Raw genomic sequence first — 27,512 nt, forward strand, 5'->3', positions numbered from 1 at the left:
CCTTGCGCTTTCATTTCCAAAGCAGAACGCACAGAATATGAGAGAAAAGATCCATATGTATATATATTTATATAATTTCTACAAGTCATAACATTCATAAGTTAATATATGTGATTTGGAAGTGCATCATTTCTTTCTCGGCTCTGAGAAGAGTTCCGTGTGATGATAGTCTTTAGTGTCCCATCAGTGGAGACGTCACAGGTAGTACAGGGCCAGGAAAGGCGCGTGTAGGAGATGAACCCCGCTGCTTTCACAAGACACAGCGACTCCAGCCTGGCTGCAGCCTAAGGCCAAGCCCAACTCCCCCCACACATCTCCACCATTGTCCTGCAGCTCAAATGAACTGAGCTTCTCATGCAGCCAAGACAGCAGCACCTTCCGAATGTTCACCAAGCTGCGGCCCCCTCCGGGTCCACCCGCTGCCTCTTGGATGCTCTGGAAGAAGAACAGCAGATCCACTCTCAGCTCCACCGTGTCCCCGTGTGACCTTGAGATATACCTAACAGAGGCGTGGAGACCATTAAATGAAGACTTTTCATTGCAATGAAAATGCAGATGGAGGGTTGGATTGCTACCTGGTGGGAAGGTTGCTCTTTGCCATGAATGGAAGCACAGGGTTGATGTCCACATGCTGTGTGTTGGAAAGCTGCAGGTGAAGCTCGGCTCTCCTTATGCTCAAAGATAATATCTCCCTGCTGAGGAGAAACTCTACATCTGAACCTGAAGGAAAAGGAGCACCGGTTTTATGGAATACTGCAGAACAAGCTTTCATTCAGTCCAGTTGCTGCTCACAGAGGTGATGTTTTCACTCCTAATACCGTGTTAATCTGTCAGCAGGACACCTCCGCCTGTCTCGGAGAGGACATTAAGCTTGCTAAGAGTCATTTGTATGCAGATATCATTGTCTCTTCTGCACAACTGAATTCATCAAGCCATTTATGTGCTTTTCAAGCACGGCAGCTTTCAAACTGACAATAAAATGCAAAGCAAGGGCACTTCCCACTGTGTCATTCTTTCAAACAGCTGCACGGCTTACACGGACACACCTTATTCAACACCTTTCTGCTCAGGCAATATTTATTTTGCTGTTTCTAGTAAGAATTAATGAGCACATAAAAATAATCGGGTGGTGGTGCGTTACGGTGCCCTGTTGGTGTCAATCAAGACAAACTCTTCAACAAGCAGACCTCCGTAATGACTCAGCAAACCTACGTTGGATCAGCTCCTTAATACATTCCCTAAACTCCTTTTTCAGTTTTAAGATTAATGTGGAGGTGTCCAAGTCAAAGGAAGTGAAGGGCCACTATTTGAATGTTGTTAACAGACTAAATACCAATCCTACATTCATCTCAGCTTGGTAAGTTTATTATCATTATTATTATTATTAGTGTTATTACTATCAATTTGTTCTCATTACACTGCGCTGTTTTTTCTTTTGTTGTTGTTTTGGTGTGTTATTGTAGTTATTTTGTTGAATGTGTGCTATTTTTGTTCATTTCATTGTTTAATTGTACTTTTTTTTAGCACGTGCGCTGTTTTTGCTATTTTTGTAAATTTAATCGCTCATTTTTGTTTAATTGTATTTTTTTTTTAGAAATTGCACTAGTTGTTCATTTTTTGTTGTTTATTTATTTATTTAGAATGTGTGCTGTTTTTGCTATTAAAAAAAGTGTCACTTTGGACTCCAAAGGATGAACGCATTATTAACTGAGGAAATTAAGGAAAGTGGAAAAGTCTGACCAAAGTTCATTAAAAAATATAACGACTAGTTACTTGGTCCATACCCCAGCCCAACACAAGTATTTGAGGTAGTTTCATGGTAATCCTACAAACACAGTAACAAAACGGCCAAGAAAACATAACTTGCTTTGACTGATTATACGAGCTTTGTGTTATTGTTTTACCTCCTCCTCGTAATCTGCCCTGTAGGCCTTTGACGCTCCTGCACTCCAGCCCGTCTTGACAGCAGCGGTAGACCCGCCGCACGAAGTTGAAAAGAGGCTTCTCTGGGAACACCGAGCCCCGAGAAACCCCAGCAGACAGCGGCCGTACGCTGAGGCGCAACACGGTCGACTTATCCAGAGGGTTGACTTGTGAGTGTTGCAGCCATGAGGCCGTCAGCTCGGCGCAGCGTTCCCTGTGCCTCAGCACGTCCGTGCGTAAAGACGCTTCCACGGATCCATGCGCGTCCAGTGCGCGGCCCAGTACTCCAATGGAGCTTGAAACCACCGAGATGAGACACAATACAGCAGTCCAGGAGGAGCGTGAAGAGGCCATGGTGGTGTTTCTGTACCCGAACGGGCAGGTTGTCTCCGCCTGCTTTATATCCTCACTCACAATGGGAACAAAGTTTGCACAAAGAATTGGAATCCTGCCCCTCTTTTTGTTGGACCCCCGTTGCGTTCTTTTAACGTGCTTGCATAATGAGGCGCCCCAAAGAGCGCCCAACCAACCATTCACATTCACAACTCAACTAATGACTCCTAATTACTCCATATTTGGAGCATCAACAACCACAAGGCCTGTTTGCAAGGGACACACACACACACACACACACGAAGCTCTTACATATACAGCGGTGTTGATTACTTATTTTTTTTGTATGTTTATCCCACTTACATGTTGCCTAACAGTGTAAAATAAGAATTCAGTAAAGGGGCAACCGCTTTGTCACACCACTGTATGTGTATACAGTATATGACAATGTGTCAAAGCTGTTGAAAGATTTGTAATCAAAGTATTAATAAAAAATAAAAGCCTTGTTGCACCTGTGGCTTGAAACAAACACTCCATAAGGCATGATCAAATGTAAATATCTACTTATTATGAACAAAACAACCAATAATCAATATACGTTGTGTCATCTGTATGGAAAACCACTGACTTGTTCAATAAAACACTTCACCAAATAAAATGCTTTTATTTCTTTAAAGCTGTGGAACCCATTTGAAATGATCGCTGTACAAATACAATTACTTTCCTAGCAGATGAGTCATCGATGCATTGATGAGATGAGTGCAAAGAAAAAATGTGTGGCGTTGGTAAAAATAAGCACACCAACTCTTCAAATTATGACCCGTTGCAGGCATACCGGCCAACATTTGTACTGGAATTTTTTTTTTTCCAGAAAATGAAGGAAATTCTGGTCTTTCCACCACAATTTTGCCCAATGCAAGAAACTTTTTTCAGTGGAGAGTGGTGGTGCGCTATTATTTTGAAGGCCTGACATTACTGTCTACAGGATGTGTTACGGCGGGTGTTGACAGGGGTGACTGGATTGCAAGGGTGTCCAAAGTGCGGCCTGGGGGCCCTATGCAGCACATTCTAAAAAATACAAGAAAACAAGAAAACTACAAACAACAAAAATGGAAAGGAATGGAGCAAAAAAGTCGAAATGTTGATACTAGTAATTAAGGGTGTAACCATTCATCGATACATCGATTTCTATTCCTATGATCTCACGACATCAATCTGTCTAGCAATATCTCAGGACGAGATATAGCGATGTAAAATCGTTTAAAAAGGTAATCAATCGATTTAATCAATACTAGGAAATTAAGCATTGGATTTAAGCACAGCAGGCTTTATGCATGTGTGTGTGGGGGGGGGTTAGCACTAGTGTAAGAGTTTGATTTGGCATACGTTGATTATTCATGTCGGTAATGAATCACAAAAAATAATTAGTATAATTAGTATAAAGTCATAATATAAGAAACAAACAAACTAAAATACATTTTGGGGAAGTCAGGATGGGACCGCACGGTGGCCTAGTGGTTAGCATGTTGGCCACACAGTCAGGAGATTGGGAAGATCTGGGTTCAAATCTCTGTTGGGCATCTGTGTGTGGAGTTTGCATGTTCTCCTCATGTATGTTTTTTTTTTTTTGGACTGGCGACCAGTCCGGGGTGTACCCCGCCTCTCGCGCAAAGTCAGCTGGGATAGGCTCCAGCATACCCGCGACCCTAGTGAAGATGAGCGGCATAGAAGATGGATGGATGGTGAAAATGGTATAATATTTGGGGAAATAAGTAAAAACATTATAGAAATAAAGTCATAATATTATTATTAAGAAAATTTAGAGATTATTTAAGATTATTTAAGAAGAAAGTTGAAATATTTGGAAAATTAAAAAAACAACAGAAAACTGGGAACACAAAAAGATCAAAGACCAAAGTTCATACTGATAATACGCATTTTCACCATCAGTAATTGATGACACATGACATTAAATTACATTACCTTCACACTGCATGAAGGCAGCCATGGCATGTCCGACATGATAGCGTGGAAAGAAGCTTTCCTCCCATTCTGTGTGGAAGTGGTAAGTTTTTAGCTTCTTACTTTGTCCTTCTTCCCCAATATGTTTCCCCAAATTAAATAAATTAAATTTAAATAAATTAAAGACTTACTAGTTAGTTTGGTAGCATGCTATGTTTAAAGTGGCAGCTGTCTCGTATCTATGAAGTGATCCAGAAGCCTGCACATTACAGTTCAACAATGTAGTGTGAACAAAGAATAATAGGAGTGTAAAGGTGACTATCGGGGTAAAAACCGTATTTACAAAGTCAAACAGGTTTTCTATGGTCCAACTATAAAAACATTCTGTTTATTAATATTGAATCCTACTTCACGGAAATTCAGTTATTGCGGTTGAGTTCGGAACCAATTAGCCCAGATAAAGGAGGGATGTATGTATAGACTGCATTTCAACACAAAGCTGAGATGCAGTTTTTTCTGAAAATATATATAGCATATATATTCTTAGCATATCTATATGTGTTGGTTTAGAAAATACCAAAGTGGCCCTCTGTGGTAAAAGTTTGGTATATACCCCCGGTATATACATATACATATTGTAAGGTGTATACGTATATAGTAAATGTAAACAAGCTGTTAAAGATGGAACACACTGCTGTGAGCTGCTTGAAAACAAAGTAGTTTGACATCCTGACCTGTGATACAAACTTGTGGCTGTGCTGTCCTGTCAGAGCAGGTTGACACCATGTTTGAGTAGTCTGTGTCGCGTCTTGCCAGGCAAGGAGAAAGCGCTGTCCTGGTGGTTGGGGATGCCCGAGTTCTTCAGTGCTGCACCGTGGTGCAGGAAGTACGTCTCCTGGGCAACGCTGCGGGTCCCGTAGACGGCGGTGGTGGCGTTCCTGCAGTGACAATTACCCCCAAAAAGAAATAAGATGCCGTGATAGACTTGATGACAGATCCCCACCCTGCCCCCCAGCCTCAGAGAGAGCGAGAGGAGCCATGGAACGCCCCCACCCCCACCACTCTAGTCCCTGGCATACTGACCTGATAATAGCCTCCTGCAGAGTTTCAGTGTTACAGAAATGCGAGTGAAGAAGTGATGTGGCTTTGACAAAAGAACGCTCGGGGCCTCCCCCCGGTTGACCAGACAGGTTGGCTACAGAGACACACAATAACGGCGTCAGTGCGACGTGAACCTGCCCAGGTTATGCTGGTCCCAGCCCTACTACTAGGAGGGCACAAGCTCTCTGGGAGAAAGTGGCATGATTACAAAAAAAGCAAAACAGAGAGGCCTCACTTCTTAGCGTGCTCAGAGCGCAGTCGAAATGGGCAAAGATGTAGGGTCCCGTGCTGCCCGGAGCCCCAGGAACGATGCTTCTGAGATGAGCCTCCAGTCCATTCAGTGATGCTAAGCAGCTGTGATACTGCATACAAACCAGAAAGGCAGCACTGACTGGCTGACAAAGCTCGTACGTTAGCATCACAAAGGTCAGTTAGTGCACTCGTCTACTGCCCAAGGCCTTTTTCATATTCAAATTTGCACAAGATGGAGAATGATAAATACTCTAACATGATGATATCAGTGGGTTCTCACCACTTCCTCCATAGCAGCTTTGTCACATAAGAAGTGAGGCTCCACCAGCAGTGCCAGCACCAGGCCTTCGACACGGTGCAAATACAGCGTCATGGGGATCAGGGGGTTGTGGTCAGCTGTCTGGTTCCCCCTAACCCCCTCCACAATATTACCCTGTGACTCCTCGTTGGAGAACTCTGTCCCTCTGGTATCAAACACCGTCCCACAGCACACACTTCCGTCGACTCCAGTGAGCTGGGTGGTTGTGTTGAGCTCTGAGCCGCCTGGTTGACCCCCGCTGCTGTGAAAAGTCTCTACAACTTCTTCCTCATCTTCATTAGAGCCTTCTCCATTTGAAAGAGGAGGTCTGGGGAGTAGCGGATCAGCTGTGGCCTGCGCGGAGTCGTCCGATGTGGACGAGCGAGGACTCCAGGGTGCTTTCTGGGACACTGTTGGGTCTGAAGGCACAGACTCAGAAGAGGCTGTATCCGACAAAGTCCGTGAGAGACGGCTTTTATGTGGAGGGTGGTCTTTGATTGGAGTCGAGTACAACCTGGGGATGACAAAGACAGATTGGTTGGATTATGGAGCATGTGCGAAATTTGTCATGTAGTTTGAGTACTACCGTAAATGTTCATCAAGAGGAGCAGACTGCAGGTACTGAAGTTCAAAGATGGTGAGGAACACAGCCCTGGAGCTGACCGCATCACCGAATGAGCTGGGTGGACTCTGGCCTTTGGGTGACTGCGTCTGAATGGAAAGAAAGACTTATTCATTTATCTGCTAAAAAAATGTTGTGTGGGAAAAAAATAAATATACCGAGTGGGTAAATAATTATTACAAGTAGATTTTAGAATAACTGCTTGCATTTATGTTTATTGATCTGCTGGCGTCCAGGAGAAAGATTTGTTTGGAGAGACTGACGCCAATGGTTTGAGCAAACAAGTATAAAAATGACTATGGGACAATCGTGCGGGAGCTCTCTTTCATTTTCAGCCAGGAGATGGGTACAGGTGAAATGAAACGGGGTCCAGGTACCTGTAGACTGCGGAAACTATCCTGTCTGACTTATTTTTAACTTATTATGTCTGATTTATTTTTAAATTATTATGTCTGATTTATCTTTCAATTATTATGTCTGATTTATTCTTCAATACATTTGGAAAAAATCTAATTTGTTGTGAGTGTCTCATTTCCTTCTCATAACTGGAGATTAAAGAACACGCAAGGGGGAGGTGAAATTGGCTTACGGTAATTAATTTTCCAAAGTGGTCCTTTAGGAGGTTAGGAGGTTGTGGAGAATTTCATCTCCAACAATTGTAACATCCTCAACAGGCAATACTAGGGTTGTCACGAGATTTAAGATTAATCAAGATTTCTCATTTGGAGAAAAGCTGTCTCAAGAGAACAGGGCAGCCGGAAGCCAATCAGACTGTGAACTATGGCATCGCTACTATGAATGATAATACAGTAAGCAGAAGCTGCAGTAATTCTACATTTGATCAAAGTTACTTACGATTTGTCAGATCAAAACACACAGATGTTCGGACTTGTCTGCACCCTTAATCACCGAGCGGTTCTATTTACGATAGTTACGTTTGGCTGGGCGGCAATTTTCAGAATTTCAAGAAATGTTGCCCGTTTGACAGTCAGTCCAAAGTGCTTATGAGAAAATACATGTCACAAACGCCAATTCCGCAACTTTAGTAAGGTATGACATACAGTATTAGAGGAAATATTACATTATTATGATATATTATTTTTTATGACTATTATTAGATATTATCATAACAGTGGTTTATTTGGTCTCACAAAAGGTTGACAATAATATTGTTTAGCCTCAATTCGTGGGAAAAACATTTCAAAATGCACCTGCATTGCTTTGTGAATCGGTAAAATAAAAAAAGTTAGTTTGTCCACTCATATTTTTTCATTGTGCTTTTCTTAAAATTAATGTTAAAATGTTGCCTCACCTCGTGGACCCAATCTCGTGCACCGTTTCATCTTGTGACAACCCAAGACAATACTACATACACTGTGTGCACAATTATTAGGCAAGTCAGTATTTTGACCATATTCTCATTTTGATGCACGTTTTCCAACCCCAAGCTGAATAAACTTGAATGCCTATTGGGTTTGAGCATGCCAGGTGATGTGCATGTGTGTGGTGAGGGAGGGTGTGGCCGAAGGAGAAACACCCTTTATTCGGTGTGCACGATTATTAGGCAGCTTCTATTCATTTAATTTCTGCTGCGTTGCATTGCACCTCACGAGGTGCACTCTTCTGCACTGTGTATGCTATCGGCCCCGCCTCAACCCACCGAGACAGAGACTGTATGACAAAAAGCCTCACTTCTTTCATGCTGTTGTTCTATGGAACAACCGTGCCAAATTGCTGAAACCAATGCACAGAGTGAAACCTCTTTCTGCCTGTTTGGAGGTGGAAGACGAAGAAAACAGACACGCACATGTGCACATGGCAATATACTGAGGCGGGAAAAATTATCCAGTTCATTTTCTTTTATTGTGTAATTAATTAATTATTTTTATTATCGCCCCAGGCTTAGTGCCCACGAGACATTTTAATACATTTTAATCTTGCGAGATCTTGTGATAGGAGACCTTGTGACACCCCTATCATCTACTGTACAAAGACGCAACGACAAGCTAAACTCTCCCATTATGTGTTTTTGAGCGCGTCCGAACAGGTAGCACCATATCTATTTTGTGGCAGTCCAAATGTATTTGTGGCAGGCCACCACACTGTATATGCTTCCATTTGAATACATTAGCTATCACCACAGCATAGCATGCATTCATAATAATTGCTCAGGTACTATAATACTGACATGATTGTGTAGTTACTTCATTATAAGTCAATTAATGTTTGTGCATGGTTGTGCAATATCACAATGGAGACATATGTGCTCACAACAAGCACAATTAATACTAACATCATGTTTCATTTCAAATGTCAGTTCCTCACCTTGTAGGTTACACTCTCATGAACCATGACCTTCATTGTTAGATCTGGAGGCATCTGTGTGCTCACGACTCTGTTGGAAGACAGGTAGCAAAGACGGACGTGTCAATATGAAGCAACTAATGTGGGAAGAGAGTCGAGCAGCCTACCTTCCTCTGAAAAGAATACACCCTGCTAACACTAGGGGGCAGCGCTGGCAGGCCTGAAGAATAAGCGCAGCCTTGAGCAGAAGAAGTGGGTCGACCTGAGGGACCAAAATGCTGCTTGAAAATTACCGCACCGTCGATTAGATCATGTGATCTCTCTCAGGACTGGTTTTGCAAACACTTGTGGTTTGGCCTTGCATAAAACACGGCAACAAACATCCTGCTCTTAAATAAAAGCATAGAGCATGTACACATACATTTGCCACTTTGCACACTTTTGTCTTGATGTTGCACAACACAAGGACATTCTGACAGTCATATCCTGTTTCTAATGATGTGTCCGCACAGGCATTACAGATCAAACGCATCAAAGTTGACTGAATGATTTCGACGTACGTTTGTGGAGTCGATTGTGATCAAGGAGCTGAAGACATGGTGAAGCTCAGAGGGTCCTGCTAGCACGTGTGAGAGGTACTGTGACCACTGACTTGCCAAGGTTTCATGACTGTGAAGCTTAAGAACAAAAACACAAGTAGAGACACATTTAGTAAGTTTTCATGCACTATTTATTATTTTGAGTCTCTACAAAAATACTGCAAAGAGTGGTTCTCTGCACATGTGCGACTCAACATTCACGGCCCCGCAAATGTGTTGATTTTTTTCCCCTTGAAAATATGCAGGTTTTTCCATACAAGACATACACAGTAAAAAAATGTACAGCACGAGTACCACTGTCAGAAAAGCCCACAATTTTTTCATGTTTATGTCTGTATGCTTCACTAATGTTTTTTCGTTAAGCGTTGACATTTCGCTTTGTTTTGCAGTCCTTGAGCGTGTGTACGGACATCGTGACTGACTCCATCTGTTCATGGATCATCTTACATTATCATTCATTGGTGGTGAGTACCTATACATTCTATTATTTAAATGTGTTTAATAAGTGTGTGAGGCATAATTAGGGCTTAAACCTGGATTGTGTCGCGAGCAACAATGGCAGTTGAAGACAGAAGGGGAGGGTTCTGGAGCAAAATGTAATCCAATAATTACAACAGCCACTTTTGATGTTGATCCTGGCAAGACGAGGGGTACACCCTGGACTGGTCGCCAGTCAATCGCAGGGCACATATAGCTAACAATCATTCACACTCACATTCATACCTATGGAGAATTTAGAGTTGCCAGTGAGGAAACCGGGGAGGAAACCAAAGTACCTGGAGAAAACCCACGCACACATCGGAAGAACATGCAAACTCCAAACAGAGATGCCCAACGAAGATTCGAAACCAGATCTTACACATACAGGAGAGTGAGCCGTGTGTCAAAAGTAGACATTTTAATGGGCGTATCAATGACTTTTTGCCATTTGCTGGTAATCCCGGAACTTAAACCCTGCCAAAAGTGGGGATCTACTGGTCAAATGAGTTTAATAAGGAATAGGGCTTAGAGTGTAAAAAAATATGCATTTTTATGGGTGCGTCCATTATTCGAGCTACTGTATGTGCAGCAGACCTATTGTTTGTCTGCATTGTTGCTCAAACAAAATGAGGAACTTGTGGGGCATAAAAATGTGGTCAAAAGACAAACGGTCTACTAAAAACAGTACCTGGTAGCTCTGGCGTACAGAGCCGTTGTAGAAACAAAAGAGGTTTATTAGCTTATGTAATAGCTGGCAGACGCTGACAGTGGGAATGTCCATGGAGCAGCCCAGAGCCTGCAAGAGAAAAGTTATCTTATCAGAACCTGACAACTGGGACAAAAAAAGACGCAGCAGCTCACTAACCCAAAAAAAGTCATCTTGCATGTGGATGGCGAACTTAATGCGACGCAGCCTCACCAGGCGCACGGCAGAAGAAGAAAGCTCCGAAATGCAACGACTCACGCCAGCGAGCTGTCCGCACAGTAGTTCCTGTTTATCGACTGGGGTCTGCCACAAAGACATAACACATCAGTGACAAGTTACAGGGCTGACAAAACAGGTAGTCATCACCATCTTATCCACTAATTAGGTAACAAGCAAACCTCTTCAGGATAGAAGTAACAGATCCCCTCTTTAGTCGGGTCACCCTCTCCTCTTACCTTGGAGCCATCGTATAGGAAAAAATAATGACAGCTGCAATGAAAGACAACTTTGTATGAGTAGGATTATAGGTTTGAATTTTTTTGCTCATGTTTTATACATGTTTAAGTAAAATATACACACTCGCCATAACATTATGACCAATTGTTAATGATTCATTTACAAATTCACTACAGCAATCTGATTGTTTGGACATGAACCTGACCCAGTGTTCCCCATAGAAATTTCTTTGCGGTGGCCCGCCACAAGTACATTTTGACAGCAACAATATTATTAACGCATTATTATGCACCTGGTCCGCCAGACAATAAGAGGATGGAGGAGGAGGGACCGGTTTTACAGTTTTTTTTTTTAAAGTGACAAGAAACAAATCTCGTAGTTTTTTTAGAGACTATGACACTGAGCGGTAAGCACTGCTGTGGGCCCCTACCCCATCTAAAAGCACTCACAGGTGGCTCACATTTGTTTGTTTGTGGCAAAAAGCTACAAAAAGAGCGACAGAAGAAAGTTAATTTGTAGTTTTAAACATATCTGTTTTGCTTTTCATGTTTCTTACTCACTTTTTGCACATGCTTATGGCCAATTATGCAAATTCGACGAATAGTTCCGTCATAGTGTATGTCTGTTCATCTATGCCAACGACGTATAGTGACAGGCAGAAGAATGACATACTCCTCCACTGGCTGGCAGAAGATACCGGTGTGTTTGATTACACAAGTATCGCAAAAGCGTACATGAGTAAAGCGCTACAGTAGAACGTTTGGGTCAGTGACAAATGTAAAGAAAAAGTTCTTACCCTCTTGATTCAGACGGAATAAGTTCCGCCATGGTCCAAACTTAAGCTTTTTGCAGTCATCAGTTTTCCGCCACCTAAACACAACACGATGGTGAGGCCAGAGCTGCGACTTGACGTCACGTTACAAACTGGGTAAAACACACAAAAAACGCGTTTAACAAAAAAATTCACACCATGTGTAGTTTTCAGTTTAGTTTGTTTAATCCGCTGGTAAAAGTATTCGGTATCGACCTGAGAAGCATCCACTGGAGGAATGCAGGACAGTCACACGCAGAGCGGAGTCATGTGAACAGACGGCGAGCAACGAAGGACAAACTAGTGCTCAGTTCAGACACAATACGGAATTTGGAAGGACATGCCAGAGAGGTAGGTCACTGTTAACAGTTGCACTTATTGTATTAATCATGTCAAATATCGCCATCTTTCAAGTCACCAAACCACATGCAAAATACTGCTTTTTTAAAGATAATGTCCTGTTGATTTATTCAGAACATAACATTAACAATATGCTCTCATTTCGGTTGTGGTGCTGCTTCAAGCAATCTAATATTTCTAATTTTAGCTATTAAAAGTGAGCATTGTTATCTTTATAAAGGATTTTTTGTAAAGACTAACCAATGAAAAAATAATTTTGTATAGTATTGAATTCAGTGACAATGAAAAACACAGGGTAGTTAGTTTAAAACTACTTCTTGCTTTAGAATGCTTTTTCTCATAGAAAACATGAAACGGCTTTTAGAAAGGATACACTCAGACATTGGATTTTGTTGGAGAAAACTGAATTTTTGTCACATTCTTAATGCAGCCTGAAAAATGTACAAAGTTCAGTTCATGTGTTGTAGTTTATATTGAGTTGACAGTGCCAGTCAGAATTGAAGAACACTGAACTGTGTGCAGCAGCTGCGTGAGTATGCCATGTGACCCACGACAATACCAACGGACCTAGGACACATCATGAATTTTTTTAAAAGGAATACGATACACACATTTCAGATTGAAGAACTTTATTCCAACAGTTGATAAAATATATAAAAAATCGATTCAAAATCTGCTTGTATTTACATCCCTGGTGCATGACGACCTCAGTTTTGGTCTTTAGCATGTTTTTAAGCAAAAGCAAACAGCAAACTGTTCCCGCATGCTTCCCCACAACCATAAACGGGACACGCATGCACACACACAAAAAAAAGACAAAAACTGCATTAAATGTAGCACATCAACACAAAAAGAAATTGGAAACTTCTAAAGCTCCGAAAGGCGGGCATCATTTTTAATCAAATGTTTTGTGGAGCAGTGTTAGAGACATCAGTACTGAGGTCTGTGTGGATGTGGAGGGAGTGGAAGCAGTGCAGTTTGTTGACGGAAGATGATGTCAAGATTGAATACATTAAGATCAGGGGCCTCTTGCACAAAACTAGGATAAGGGATTAAGCCGGGATATCTTGGTTATCCTGGCTCAATTTATCCATGATCCGGTTGCACAAAAGTGGGATAGTGGAAAGCGGCATATGTTCTGACATAAGTTACCATGGAGATTTAGTCTGTGAAGTTAGCCTGCTCCACACCAAGACAGGGTCCAGGATCTATTTAATTTCATCCCTTATCTCAGTCAGCAGTCACCATAAACGGAAACCAATAATTATCCCACTAAACTACACCCACTGTCATTATTTAAGCATTTGTTAAGATTCATTTTAATCATCGTAGATAAATGATTTTAGATCATTAGTTAATTTATTATATAATTTAGTCTCCCAAATACTGTATATAAAATACACATGCCATATAAATACAAATACGCATCTACAAGATGGACTTACATTTACGGAGCTTCACCTACAATTTAAACTGATTCATTATCACAGTGCAACTACATTTTCAGAGCTGTTAATTGTGTTGGTTAATGTGGATGTGCACTACATTACCCAGAAGACCTTACCTCAAGGCGAAACCGAAAGTGTATGTGCTGTTGAAGCTGCTAGTAAGTAATGTTGATGTACTAATAAGGCAATAAAGAGTTAATAGATATTACCATACACCGCTGTTCCTGACTTATTAAACAAGCAACAAACATAAACTATTTGGATTTCAAATATGATGGTTTCAGCAGGGCAGTGTGTATTTGTGCACTACTTACGCACAAAGTATTGCAGACCGCCACGGCAATACTTTGCCACACTTTGTCTTTGTTTTTATTGTTTTGCCTCTCTTTTTTTATTTCCTCTTTTACCTCTTGTATGCCTCCTTGAGGATTTCCACTCTCTCGTTGCCATGGTGAATCGGTGACTCTGATCGATAGCTATTTAAGGAATTAGCCGTGTAGGCACACTGATCCAGGATTGATTTCGCCTGGCTTGATTAATCTGTGTTTAGGGTTTATTTCATCTGCAAAAACCCAGTGTTGTGAGTTAAGAAGACGAAAATAAAAACATTTTCGCTCACTAATCAGTAGCTGCTCATTTCTAGCAGACAATACGGTGTAATGGAACAAGGAAGTGCGTGTCTCACTCACTAAGCTGAGAGTAATGTGTTCCACTACAGAAGGTGTCTTCGCTTTACTTTGAACACTGTAAAAACTCACTAAATATCTTATAAAGAATATTTGTCTAATTTCTTGTCTGCCGGTCTAAATTTAGGATTTATAAATGCAAAGCCATCAACATAATGTAATATGTAAATTATTCTTAGTAATGTCTTAGTAATTATTAAATTCATCTACAAAAGCACCATCATGTAGTCCATCAGACCCAAGAAAATAGTTTGTTCCTATGCACAATGTGAATTTAAGAAATAAAAAATATCTAAAAAAATAAACCAATTGGTTATTCATAATTTAATGAACTGTTTTATTTTCACTTGCATATTAATGGAAGGCTGCAACCTTATTTGGGCAGTTAAAAAAGTCCAAAAAAAAAAAAAAAAGGTCAGAACTGTGTCTGTTTGCGGTGTAAACAAAGCCCTTGTGACACAAAAACAATTCAACCGTTGAATTCACCATGCAATCGTTTCAATATTCACAGTCACATCAGCTTCTTATCTAATAGTGCAATTTCCTTTTCTAACTTCTTCATTTTAAGAGCACGGTAGGCCATTTCTTGATCACGGTTCTCAATCTCCTTTCTGAGGTAGGAGCAGTAAAGTGTCCTTAAATCTTCGACCTGTAAAGACAACAACATGCGTGCTTTCATTGATCTCACCCTTTATGATCATTACCGGTTGACACCTCCACCTCACCTCAGGACCCCTGGGGGCAGGTGAAACACATGAGGGGGCCACCGCCTGGAAACCTGAACTCTGCACCTTCTATCAAACAAATGTGTCATAGTAGACCATAAATACCAGATACAGCGCATCCGAAAAGTATTCACAGTGCTTCTCTTTTCTTCACATTTTGTTATGTTACAGCCTTATTGTACAGTATAAATTCATTTTTCTCCTCAAAATTCTACACACAACACCCCATAATGACACAAAAACATTTTTTTTAAATGGTTGCAAAAAAAACCCAAGAAATCACATGTATTACACAAGTATTCACAACTATTGCCACGAAGCTCAAAACAGCTCAGGTACATTCTGTTTTAACTAATTAACCCTAAGACGTTTTACAGCTTAATTGGAGTCCAACTGTTGTTAATTCAGTTGATTTGGAAATGCACACACTAGTCTATATAAGGTTCCACAGTTGACAGTTCATATCAGAGCGCAAAGCAAGAATGAGGCCAAGGGAATTGACTGTACACAAAGACAGGATTGTCTAAAGGTACAAATCTGTTACAAAAACATTTCTGCGGCTTTAAAAGGTCCCAATGAGCACAGTGGACTCCATCATCCGTAAATGGAAGTTCAGAACCACCAGAACTCTTCACTAAAACCGTCCAGCCATTCAAGCTGAGTGATCCATCGGAGAAGAGCCATGTGATCTTGTAGTGTTTTATCTTTAATAAATTGGCAAAGATTAAAAATAATAATTCTAATATTGTCATTATGAGGTGTCGTGTCTAGAATTTTGAGGAAAAGATGTGTTGATTCCATTTTGGTACAAGGCTCTGACACCTAATAACATAGGAGTAGGGGGTACATGACTACAGGTCAAATGTTTAAAGGCTCTAACATAACAAAATGTGAATAAAGTTCAGTGTTGTGAGTACATTCCAGATGCACTGTACCTCCCAGTTGTTGCAATGCTTACCCTTTCTAAATGAGCGTCACTAACGTCTGTCTCATCACCACTGCAGCTATCTGGTTCAGTCTTGGTTACCGGCAGAAAGAGGACGGGGTGGCAGGGCACTGCAGAGATGGTACACTTTAATTGACTTGAAAAATAAATGGAAATGTTTGATTATTAGACACAATCAGACATACCACTCATAAATGAACTGTCTGGACTTTTCACTATCTCAATATATGGTCCTCCTGGTAAGACCTCCCCCAGCAGTGGTTTTGGAACATCAACTGAAGGATGATATATAAAGATACCTTCATGTTTGTGTTTATAACCTCTGGCACAGTGCACTCATCAAGCCCATTACCTTTAGCAACACAAACAATAATGACACTGTGGACCGCCATTGCATGCCCTCCATTTCTTTTGTTACACATACGATAACAGGCTCATAATACAATACATCCTTTTTTCAAATGCTGTTGTTGTGTAAACACATCATTATCATTTTCTAGGCGACTCCTGCTACGATTATAGAAACATTACAGTATGTGGTTCTCCTGTTAATATAAGATATTATATTCCAATATTATGTACAGTACAATGCAAAAAAACCCACACTTTTTGGTCCAATCCTTAGGGCAGAAAACAAACGAGGAGACCAGTAGTAAAAAATCAAGTTACTGCATTAAATTATACACATAACACAATCATGCTCTTGACAAATGTGCTGTTCATTGATCTTAACATTTATTAAAAACACTAAGCGTAGTTGGAAACGTGATTTCAGTCCCTTCATTTATTTCACAAGAGCAGAAACACGTTTGTACAATCATATTCAACTCAGAATACTAATAAGTGTGGTGTTTTTGTGTGAAAATCCACAGTAAAGTACTACATACTGCTACTTGCAGTAATATTAATATGCTAGTAATATTAACATTTGTTGTTGGATGATAAACTGATAACTTAGTGATTTTATTAAGTAACATATGCAAGTAGATTTTAGAATAACTGCTTGCATTAATGTTGATTGATTGAATTATTAGTTGAGTGCCTTAATAAGTACAGTATAGATATAACTGTTTAATCAATTAATCTAATAAACTTAGTGAGAGATTACAAGTAGTGTATAGAAATTATGCTTTATTAAATAATTAGCTCTGTAGATGAACAACTGTTTAAGTGTGTCAAAAGTTAACTTATAATAATAGTGCAAGCTCACACATAGTGAAGGCCAGCTGGGATCAGCAGCCAGATAAGGGAACACACAGAGGCTCACTTGAGCCTTGCAATAGTTTGGAAAAGTATGTGTTGATTTGTGTAGGAAAAGTGTTATCGGGTCAGCGAAGGAGTAGACTATCACCTGCTTGCGTAACACAGTCTTTGTCAAAGAATGTGGGAGAAAGATATCTTTGTAGAGACTGGCGCCAATGATCTGAGATGGACATCTACAAAAGGCAAAGGCACGATCGATCGGGACCTGATTCTCTTCCTACGGCGGGGTGGCTGTAGGCACCCATAAGAAGAGATTCAGTCCAGGGATCTGAGCTGCGGAAGATATTCTGTCTGATTTGATTTCAATACAATTCTTAAAACTTCATCTGGAGTGTGAGTCTTCTTTCCTTCTCATAATTGGAGATCAATGAACACGTAAGGGGGGTGAAATTGGCTTAATTAATTTTCTAAAGTGGTCCTCTTGACCTTTATCAGGTTATGGAGAATTTCTTCTCCAACATTGTATTACTTTTTTAAAAAATTGTTATTATTTTTAGGAGGGCAACATAATGTCAGGGCAAATGACTAGTGTTCCCACTCAGGGAGCCACTACCTGACTGTTAAATGTTCTTTGGATAGTGGGCATGACATAGTATTAATATGAGAGGGTGATACATAGGCCTGTCACGATAACAAATTTTGCTGGACGATAATTGTCCTACAAATTATTGCAGATAAACGATAATATTGTCAACATTATTTTGAGACCATTTTTTCATTGATGTAATGATAACATAATGCGAGTACACCGTATCAAAATCCATTCCATTCCATTCCATTTTCCTCCGCTTATCCGGGTCCGGGTCGCGGGGGCAGCAGTCTCAGTAGGGAAGCCCAGACTTCCCGGTCCCCGACCACCTCCTCCAGCTCCACCGGGAGGACACCGAGGCGTTCCCAGGCCAGCTGTGAGACATAATCCCTCCAGCGTGTCCTAGGTCTTCCCCGGGGCCTTCTCCCGGCTGGGCATGCCCAAAACACCTCACCAGGGAGGCGTCCGGGAGGCATCCGGACTAGATGCCCGAGCCACCTCAGCTGGCTCCTCTCGATGTGAAGGAGCAGCGGCTCTACTCTGAGCTCCTCTCGGATAACCGAGCTCCTCACCCTGTCTCTTAGGGTGAGTCCCGCTACCCTACGAAGAAAACTCATTTCAGCTGCTTGTATCCGCGATCTCGTTCTTTCGGTCATGACCCAAAGCTCATGACCATAGGTGAGGGTGGGAACATAGATCGATCGGTAAATTGAGAGCTTTGCCTTCCGGCTCAACTCTCTCTTCACCACGACGGTCCGGTACAGCGACCGCATTACTGCAGACGCTGCGCCGATCCGCCTATCGACCTCACGCTCCAACCTTCCCTCACTCGTGAACAAGACCCCGAGATACTTGAACTCCTCCACCTGGGGCAGGACCTCATTCCCAACCCGGAGGGAGCAATCCACCCTTTTCCGACTGAGAACCATGGCCTCGGATTTGGAGGTGCTGAGTCTCATCCCAGAAGCTTCACACTCAGATGCAAACCGTCCCAGTAAACGCTGCAGGTCACAGCTCGATGAGGCCATCAGGACCACATCGTCTGCAAATAGCAGAGATGAGATCCTAGTGCCCCCGAACTGGACTCCCTCGACACCTTGGCTGCGCCTAGAAATTCTGTCCATGAAAATTATGAACAGAATCGGTGACAAAGGGCAGCCTTGGCGGAGGCCAACGTTCACCGGAAACAGGCTTGACTTACTACTGGCAATGCGAACCAGGCTCCTGCTCCGGTTGTACAAGGACTGAATGGCACGTAGTAGTGCGCCACCAATCCCATACTCCCGGAGCACCCCCCACAGGACACCGCGAGGGACACGGTCGAATGCCTTTTCCAGGTCCACAAAGCACATGTAGACCGGTTGGGCAAACTCCCAAGTACCCTCCAGGACCCTTGCAAGGGTGTAGAGCTGGTCCAGTGTTCCGCGACCAGGACGAAAACCACATTGCACCTCCTGTAGCCGAGGTTCGATTAACGGTCGTACCCTTCTCTCCAGCACCCTGGAATAGACTTTCCCAGGGAGGCTGAGGAGTGTGATCCCCCTATAGTTGGAACACACCCTCCGGTCACCCTTCTTGAAAAGGGGGACCACCACCCCAGTCTGCCAATCCAGAGGTACTGTTCCCGACTTCCACGCAATGTTGAAGAGACGTGTCAGCCAAGACAGTCCCGCAACATCCAAAGCCTTGAGGAATTCAGGGCGAAACTCGTCCACCCCCGGAGCTTTGCCACTGGGGAGCATTTTGACTACCCCAGATACCTCAGCCACGGTGATGGAACTGTCCGCGTTCGTATCCTCAGTCTCTGCTTCCTCTAGGGAAGGTATGTCAGTGGGATTGAGAAGGGCCTCAAAGTATTCCTTCCACCGCCCAACAATATCCTCAGTCGAGGTCAGCAGGCTCCCGTCCCCACTGTAAACAGTGTGGACCGGGCACTGCTTCCCCTTTCTGAGGCGCCGGACGGTTTGCCAGAACCTCTTCGAGGCCGACCGAAAGTCGTGTTCCATGGCCTCACCGAACTCCTCCCACACCCGAGTTTTTGCCTCAATCACCGCCGAAGCCGCGTGCCGCTTGGCCTGCCGGTACCCGTCAGCTGCTTCAGGAGTCCCACAAGCCATCCATGCTCGATAGGACTCCTTCTTCAGCTTGACGGCAGCCCTGACCTCTGGTGTCCACCATCGGGTTCGGGGCTTGCCGCCACGACTGGCACCGACCACCTTGCGGCCGCAGCTCCGATCGGCTGCCTCAGCAATGGAGGCACGGAATAGAGCCCATTCGGACTCGATATCCTCGTCCTCCCCCGGGATGCAGGAGAAGCTCTGCCGGAGGTGAGAGCTGAAGACTCGACAAACAGGAGACTCTGCCAAACGTTCCCAGCACACCCTCACTACACGTTTGGGTCTCCCGGGTCTGTCCGGCATCCTCCCCCGCCATCTAATCCAACTCATCACCAGGTGGTGATCAGTTGACAGCTCAGCCCCTCTCTTTACCTGTGTGTCCAAAACATGCGGACGCAGGTCTGATGATACGACTACAAAGTCGATCATAGACCTGCGGCCTAGGGTGTCCTGGTGCCATGTGCACTTATGGACATCCTTATGCTGGAACATGGTGTTTGTGATGGACAAACTGTGGTTCGCACAGAAGTCCAACAACATCACACCGCACGGGTTCAGATCGGGGAGGCCGTTCCTCCCAATCACGCCCCTCCAGGTCACACTGTCATTGCCCACATGGGCGTTGAAGTCTCCCAGCAAAACGACAGAGTCACCAGTTGGGGTGCTCTCCAGCACCCCTCTGATGAACTCCAGGAAGGCTGGGTACTCTGAACTGCCGTTTGGCGCGTACGCACAAACGACAGTCAGGACCCTTTCCCCAACCCGAAGGCGTAGGGAAATGACCCTCTCGTTTACCGGGGATGACTCCAACACAGAGGCACCGAGCCGGGGGGCTATTAATAAGCCCACACCAGCTCGCCGCCTCTCCCCTGCAGCAACTCCAGAGTAGAACAAGGTCCAACCCCTCTCGAGGAGTTTGGATCCAGAACCCAAACTGTGGGTCGAGGTGAGTCCGACTATATCTAGTCGGAATGTCTCAACCTCTCTCACAAGTTCGGGCTCCTTCCCCGCCAGAGAAGTGACGTTCCATGTCCCAAGAACCAGATTTGGCCGCCGAAGACCAGGTCGCCTAGGTGCCCGCCCTCGACCGCCACCCAAAACGCAATGCACCGGACCCTTATGCTTGCCCCCGCAGGTGGTGGGTCTACGGGGGGGAGATCCCGTGTGGCTTCTTCGGGCTGAGCCCGGCCGGGTCCCACGGGTGAAAGCCCGACCACCAGACGCTTGCCTGCGAGCCCCTCCCCCAGGCCTGGCTCCAGGGTGAGGCCCCGGTATCCCACTTCCGGGCGAGGTGCGGTCTCTCCTCGTGTGTTTATTCATAGGGGTCTTCTGAATCACTCTTGGTCTGGTCCGTCACCCAGGACCTGTTTGCCTTGGGAGACCCTACCAGGGGCATATAGCCCCAGACAACATAGCTCCTAGGATCACTCGGGCACACAAACCCCTCCACCACGGTAAGGTGGTGATTCACGGAGGGGTATCAAAATCAAGAAACTTTAATTTCTGAAGGGTATTTAACATTGTAATTAGAGCTTTTAAATAAGATAAACTAAACCAACTTTGTGGAGTTTGCATGTTTTCCCCGTGTGTGGGTTTTCTCCAGGTACTCCGGTTTCCTCCCACATTCCAAAAACATGCATGTTAGGTTAATTGGCAACTCTAAATTGTCCATAAGTATGAATGTGAGCGTGAGAGAGTATATGTGCCCTGCAATTGACTGGCGAACAGTCTAGGGTGTACCCCGGCTCTCGCCCAAAGTCAGCTGGGATAGGCTTCAGCATACCCGCGACCCTAGTGAGGATAAGCGGCATAGAAGATAGATGGATAAACAACAAAAAGAAGACAAAAAATAAGAAAATAAGGTGGACTTGCATTCTCTTTTAGAAAAAAATGCACTTAAATAAAAAACACAATCACAATATTTCTGATTTTGAATCAGTGTCACTCAGTGTCACTATTGTCTGAATATTGACAAAAAAAAGAAGAAATAACTCTGAAGTTCATATTGTGTGTCAACACAGACGCCTGCTCATTTGCATATACGCTTCCTTAATGCAATAGATCATTGGACAATTTTGCCAAGTAATTTAGAAGCAGATGTAGTGTGGATACCTTTTCTAATGGGATGTTAGCCACTGCAAACATTTCTACAAAATCCTCAACAAATTGTAATGCCCGTGCTTGTTAAGGAAGACATAGTCACCGATGCAATTCCAATTGTAATGTCATATTTTTTATGACACCTTTGTTTTGTTTGCGCAATTAGTTGTTAGTGTTTGTGATGACATTCGGCCGCAATTGAACGATGCGCCGGGGAAACACTTCCCCCCACAAACGTTCTTTCTCATCACGATGACTGGCTTACTGCGGCTAACCTTCATTCCGCTCCTTTCCAGGGCAAACCTCCACCTCTCTAGCTTCTCCTCCACCTGTTCCCTACTCTCACTGCAGATCACAATGTCATCTAAAAGTCCTTCCCATATCTGTCTCTCTGTCTTGCCAACCTGTATAGATCAGTCTCTCCCTCCTTACTATCCAACCTAGCATACAAGTCATCATATGCCCCTTGTTTGGCCTTTGCTACCTCTACTTTCACCTTACGCTGCATCTCCCTGTACTCGTGTCCACTCTCCTCAGTCCTCTCAGTGTCCCACTTCTTCTTAGCTAACCTCTTTCTCTGTATACACTCCTGTACCTCCTCATTCCACCACCAAGTCTCCTTGTCTACTTTACTTCCAGATGACACACCAAGTACTCGCCTACCTGTCTCCCTGATCACATTAGCTGTTGTTGTCCAGTCATCTGGAAGCACCTCCTGACCACTCAGAGCCTGTCTTAACTCCTTCCTAAAAGTCAGGCAACAATCTTCTTTTTTCAGCTTCCACCATTTTGTCCTCTGCTCTATCTTTGTCCTCTTCATCTTCCTCACCACCAGAGTCATCCTACACACCACCATCCTATGCTGTTTGGCTACACTATCGCTTACCACTACTTTACAGTCGCTGATCTTCTTCAGATTACACCGTCTACACAAGATGTAGTCTACCTGTGTGCTCCTACCTCCACTCATATAGGTCACCCTATGTTCCTGCCTCTTCTGGAAGAAAGTATTCACTATAGCCATTTCCATCCTTTTTGCAAAGTCTACCACCATCTGTCGTTCTGCATTCCTCTCCTGGATACCAAACCTGCCCATTGCCTCCTCATCACCTCTGTTTCCTACCTAACATGTCCATTGAAGTCTGCACCAATGACAACTCTCTCTCTTCTAGGTATGCTCTGCATCACTTCATCCAAGTCCAACCAGAATTTCTCCTTCTCCTCCAGCTCACATCCTACCTGTGGAACATACCCACTAACAACACTGACCATCACACCTTCGATTTCTAGCTTCAGACTCATCACTCTGACACTCTTTTTACCTCCAGGACATTCCTAACAAACGCCTCCTTCAAGATAACTCCTACTCCATTTCTCTTCCTATCTACACCATGGTAGAACAACTTGAATCCTGCTCCTAAACTTCTCGCCTTGCTAGCTTTCCACCTGGTCTCCTGGACACAGTATGTCTACCTTCCTTCTTCAAGATTCAAGATTCAAGAGAGTTTTATTGTCATGTGCATAGTACAACAGCAGTTATACCATGCAATGAAAATCTTATTCTGTTCATTCTCCCAAGAAAAGAAAGAAAACAAATGAAAGAATAAGAACATAAGAAACATAAACACATAAACATATATACCAATAAATTAAGCAACAACAACAGACGAGACATTAATACAAGTAAATAATACAAATAAATAAATAAATAAAGTGCTATGAGTGTGTGCGTGTGTTGCGTGCGGCGTGTGCGAGTGCTTCGTTGAGGAGCCTGATGGCCTGTGGGTAAAAGCTGTTTGCCAGCCACTGCATCTCTGCATCATGTCAACCAAACTCTCCACCTTTTTCCTGTCATAGTTCCAACATTCAATGTCCCTACTCTCAGTCCTATACTCTTAGCGTTCCTCTTCTCTCTCTTCCTACGGACACACTTTCCTCCTCTCCTTCTTCGACCAACTGTAGTCCAATTTCCGGCACCCTATAGGTCAACAGCACAGATGGCGGTCGTTGTTAACCCGGGCCTCGACCGATTCAGTATGGAAGTCATAGGTTTGATTTGCATGTTTTTAGTTATTGTGTGGTTAATTGGTTTATTGATTATCGTGACAGGCCTAGTGATATGGCAAATATTCATATCACAAAATGCGTAGGCAGAGGAATACAACGTGTATCTCTCAAGCATGTGACAGACTCTTCTAATGGTAGTTTCATTATGTTACTGTTCCACTTAAATGTAGTATTTATCTTTTTATTACTGTATGTCATGTACAGTGTAAGTGACCTGGGTGTTAATTTAGGTATAAGTTTCAACTTACACCAATACTCGACTTACAATGTTGCTGGAATGAAACTTGTTCGTAAACCGAAGACCTCCTGTAAACAGAATCAAAAACTATTATTGGCTCTTGTTCAAATCCTTTGTCTTCTGTCACCCCAAAGCCCTAAAATGCTGAAATTTGTGATAGACGAAACTTGTCATAGAGGAGAACTGGAATATATCATCATGCTAGTATCAATCCAATATCGAGACTATCATTGGTGTCAATACTATCGACCCGCCAAGTACGAAACAAGGAACACAAAAATGGCAGCCCACAGGACTGTTGTGTTTGTGCCGCTGAAGATAATGACTAATGCAGAATAATTTTTTTTCACTTGTGTCACAACTTTTAAATATTCCATGGGGTTTTCATCAGGGCAACATGGGGAATAGTTTAAAATAAAGTGCTAATACTGTTTATTGTAAAAGTTAGCTCAGAAGTAAAATGACAAGCAACTTACCTGAACTAGAAGCCTCCTCGTCGTTGCCAACACTGTGTTTTTGGTCTTCAGATGACTGTTGTCCTCCGAGCAGCTCATCTAATATGTCGTAATACGGACAAGAAACAGTGTTGACGAAGGCGTGAAAATAAGCCTGTTTTAATTATTTCCATTGAATACGGATTTCCAGGAGAAGCGGTATAGAAAATGGATGGATGGAATACGGATTTCCTTGGACTCCCATTTAGAACCAGGTCTCTGTAGCTGCACGGCCACTCTTTTACCATTATCGTTTACCATTGTGCGCTTTCCTGTCATTTAAAATGTTGACTTTTTTCAGCTGCTGTAAAGTGAATTCCGTCTCCTCGACAGACCAAACGTGGTTACTTCGAGACGGCGCCTCTTCCACCATCGCGTTATTTCCTTGGTCTTTTTCTTCTCCTAATCGTAAAATTATACAATATTACTATTCTACGTCAAACTGCTCAAAACAGGGCATGCGCAGTGGGGTTTTCATGTTTGTACGGCAACACTTTAAAAACTTCTAAGAATACACTCTTTACAATGTGTGCTTAAAAGTAAATAACACATACAGTTGCCAATTCAGATTAATCTTTGGTTGTACATTCTATTTACTTTGTCTTTTGAGTCACAATTCCCCCTTGATTTAATTATGATTTTATTTTTGTTTACTATTAACTCGCTTTGAAAATCAGAAGTCAAGTTGACAAGCATATAATATTCAAGCGCAGATGCTACACTGTTTACAATACTGCAAATTTTGGTATCAGATTGATACAAAGTAAATAAAGGGCCATTATTGCTGATACCGGTACCCTGTGTCTTGATGGACAGCCAATCGGATCCTCCGGTTCAGCGCAGGTGTGATTTTTTTGATCTACCACTTGACTTTTTTGTTCCATAATACTCAGCATCTCTAAAAAAATGTAGAATGACTGTCTTACTTCACCCAACCTCAGCAGCAATGGCACGCTGCGAGAGGCCTTGCTTATGCAGCTCGATAATGCGACCACGTTCAAAAAAAAGAAAGCTTCTCAGCTTTCGCCATCAGGAGGGCATGACAGTGTAAATGCCTGACAGAAAATGAACATTTTGAGCAGATTTGGGCTTTTATTGCCTGTGATCTTAAACTTCTGATCTGGTGATAAACACCTTATTTCAGTTTGGGTTTTTTTGTTTAAATTAGAAATTCCAAATGTTTTTTGTGTCACTCCTCCCCCTTTTCTTCTTTCCCCTTCTTGCATATTGTAGCTCTACTTAAAACCTCATTAAGATCCAAATGTGCAAAATGCAAATTCTAGCAATTTTTCAACTGCTCTTAAGATTTTGATCATGTCTATGTCTATATATATATATATAAGTTAAGTTACAATTTAACAATGAAAAATGTCAACCTCATAACGGTAGTATAGATCCTACGCTAATACTGCAATACTACCATTGAAATCGACCTATCGATATTTGCGTCATTCTGAGGGGTTGTCCTTTGAAAACTTCTAAATCAACAGTCACCGTCGTGTTGTTACTGCTAAAACATATTTTACTAGTAAATACTGTGCGAATTTAAACCGTTTTACCCTGAGGTGATGGAGGAGAGGAGAATCGGAGTTTGCTGAGGGCAGAACCTGACACTTGCAAATTGGCACGTTTCTTGAAGCGATGAAACCAACCAGAACTCGCAGCAAACGTGTCTTCATCCGCGTCTTCCCCAGCCTTCACCTTTAAGTCTTTTAACAAGCTTCTAGCCTTCTCCTGTATGAGCATGAGGCTAAGCGGTGCATCTCTTTGCCTCTGGTGTTCAATCCAAGTGCTCAGAAGTTGTTCCATCTCCTCCATCAGCTTCCCCCTTTGCTTGGTAATAACTGTTGACTGCATGAGCACCGAACTCTTAATATGCTCCATAATCCGGTCCTTGTTCTTGTAAATGGTACAAATCGTTGAACGATTCATGTTGTACGAACGAGCCACATTCGCCGCCTTTTGACCACGGTCCAACTTCCTAATTATGGCAACCTTCGTTTCCATTGAGATTGCTTGCCGCTTCCGAGCGCTGTCTCTGTCACTACTTGGTTTATGTTTGCCTTTAGCCATGATGGATGGGCTACTTTTAACAATAAAAACGCTAAGTAATTTATAGCTTGGTAGCTAACCTGTTACCAAACTGACGCTGCCTCTGTGTTGCTAAGTGCGAACTCCTCAGTAAGGCACGTAGCTATTGGCTGCTCCAAAAATCGCCAAATTACGTCATCATTTAGCAATTTCCCGTATGTATACCACTCGTGTATATATATATATATATATATATATATTAAAAATAAATAAATAAAAATGCCACTCGTATACATTAAATTTGAAATTGCCAAGTACTTAAGAAAATATAGTTCTGATCTAGCCAAACGTAGAAATGCAGAGGAGGATGAGATAGTATCCATCATAACCTCCCTCTCTCAAAATCCCCCGTATTATCTTTCTACAAACGAAAAATAAATTATCACTGAATATCAAAGTATGCTTGACAACCTATATACACTCAAAGTAAAGGGTGCCTTTATCAGATCGAGACAAAGATGGATGGAGAAAGTGGAGCGAAAGTCTGCCTATTTCCTCAGGTTGGAAAAATCTCACTCCAAAACTAATTCTATCCAGCAGTTTAAGATGAATAATACCTTATGTGATAACCCCAAGTTAATTGCTATATATTGCTCAAACT

General features: G+C 42.7%; 1 protein-coding gene across 7 annotated transcripts; it reads right to left on the minus strand.

Moving 5' to 3' along the window:
• Nucleotides 1-26,526, minus strand: hps4 (HPS4 biogenesis of lysosomal organelles complex 3 subunit 2). 7 transcript variants are annotated; one of them, XM_054773961.1, is made up of 19 exons: nt 24,803-26,526; nt 24,354-24,394; nt 16,198-16,287; nt 16,025-16,122; nt 15,030-15,135; nt 11,833-11,906; nt 10,979-11,069; nt 10,740-10,883; nt 10,563-10,670; nt 9,356-9,472; nt 8,963-9,057; nt 8,817-8,886; nt 6,456-6,580; nt 5,852-6,383; nt 5,555-5,681; nt 5,302-5,413; nt 1,905-5,156; nt 576-720; nt 1-499 (listed from the first exon to the last, which is right to left on the minus strand). In XM_054773961.1, the coding sequence occupies exons 6-17, from the start codon at nt 11,862-11,864 to the stop codon at nt 4,985-4,987; spliced, it is 1,725 nt and encodes a 574-aa protein (XP_054629936.1). In that variant the 5' UTR covers nt 11,865-11,906; nt 15,030-15,135; nt 16,025-16,122; nt 16,198-16,287; nt 24,354-24,394; nt 24,803-26,526; the 3' UTR covers nt 1-499; nt 576-720; nt 1,905-4,984. The 7 variants fall into 7 exon arrangements, with proteins under 7 accessions (XP_054629936.1, XP_054629934.1, XP_054629933.1 ...); XM_054773959.1 differs by having other exon boundaries at nt 15,030-16,122; nt 24,803-24,880; nt 26,380-26,440; XM_054773960.1 differs by having other exon boundaries at nt 32-499; nt 4,953-5,156; nt 15,030-16,122.
• Between the last annotated feature and the right edge of the window lie 986 nt (nt 26,527-27,512).

This window comes from Dunckerocampus dactyliophorus, chromosome 4 (genome assembly GCF_027744805.1).
Source record: "Dunckerocampus dactyliophorus isolate RoL2022-P2 chromosome 4, RoL_Ddac_1.1, whole genome shotgun sequence".
Taxonomy (NCBI): Eukaryota; Metazoa; Chordata; class Actinopteri; order Syngnathiformes; family Syngnathidae; genus Dunckerocampus; species Dunckerocampus dactyliophorus.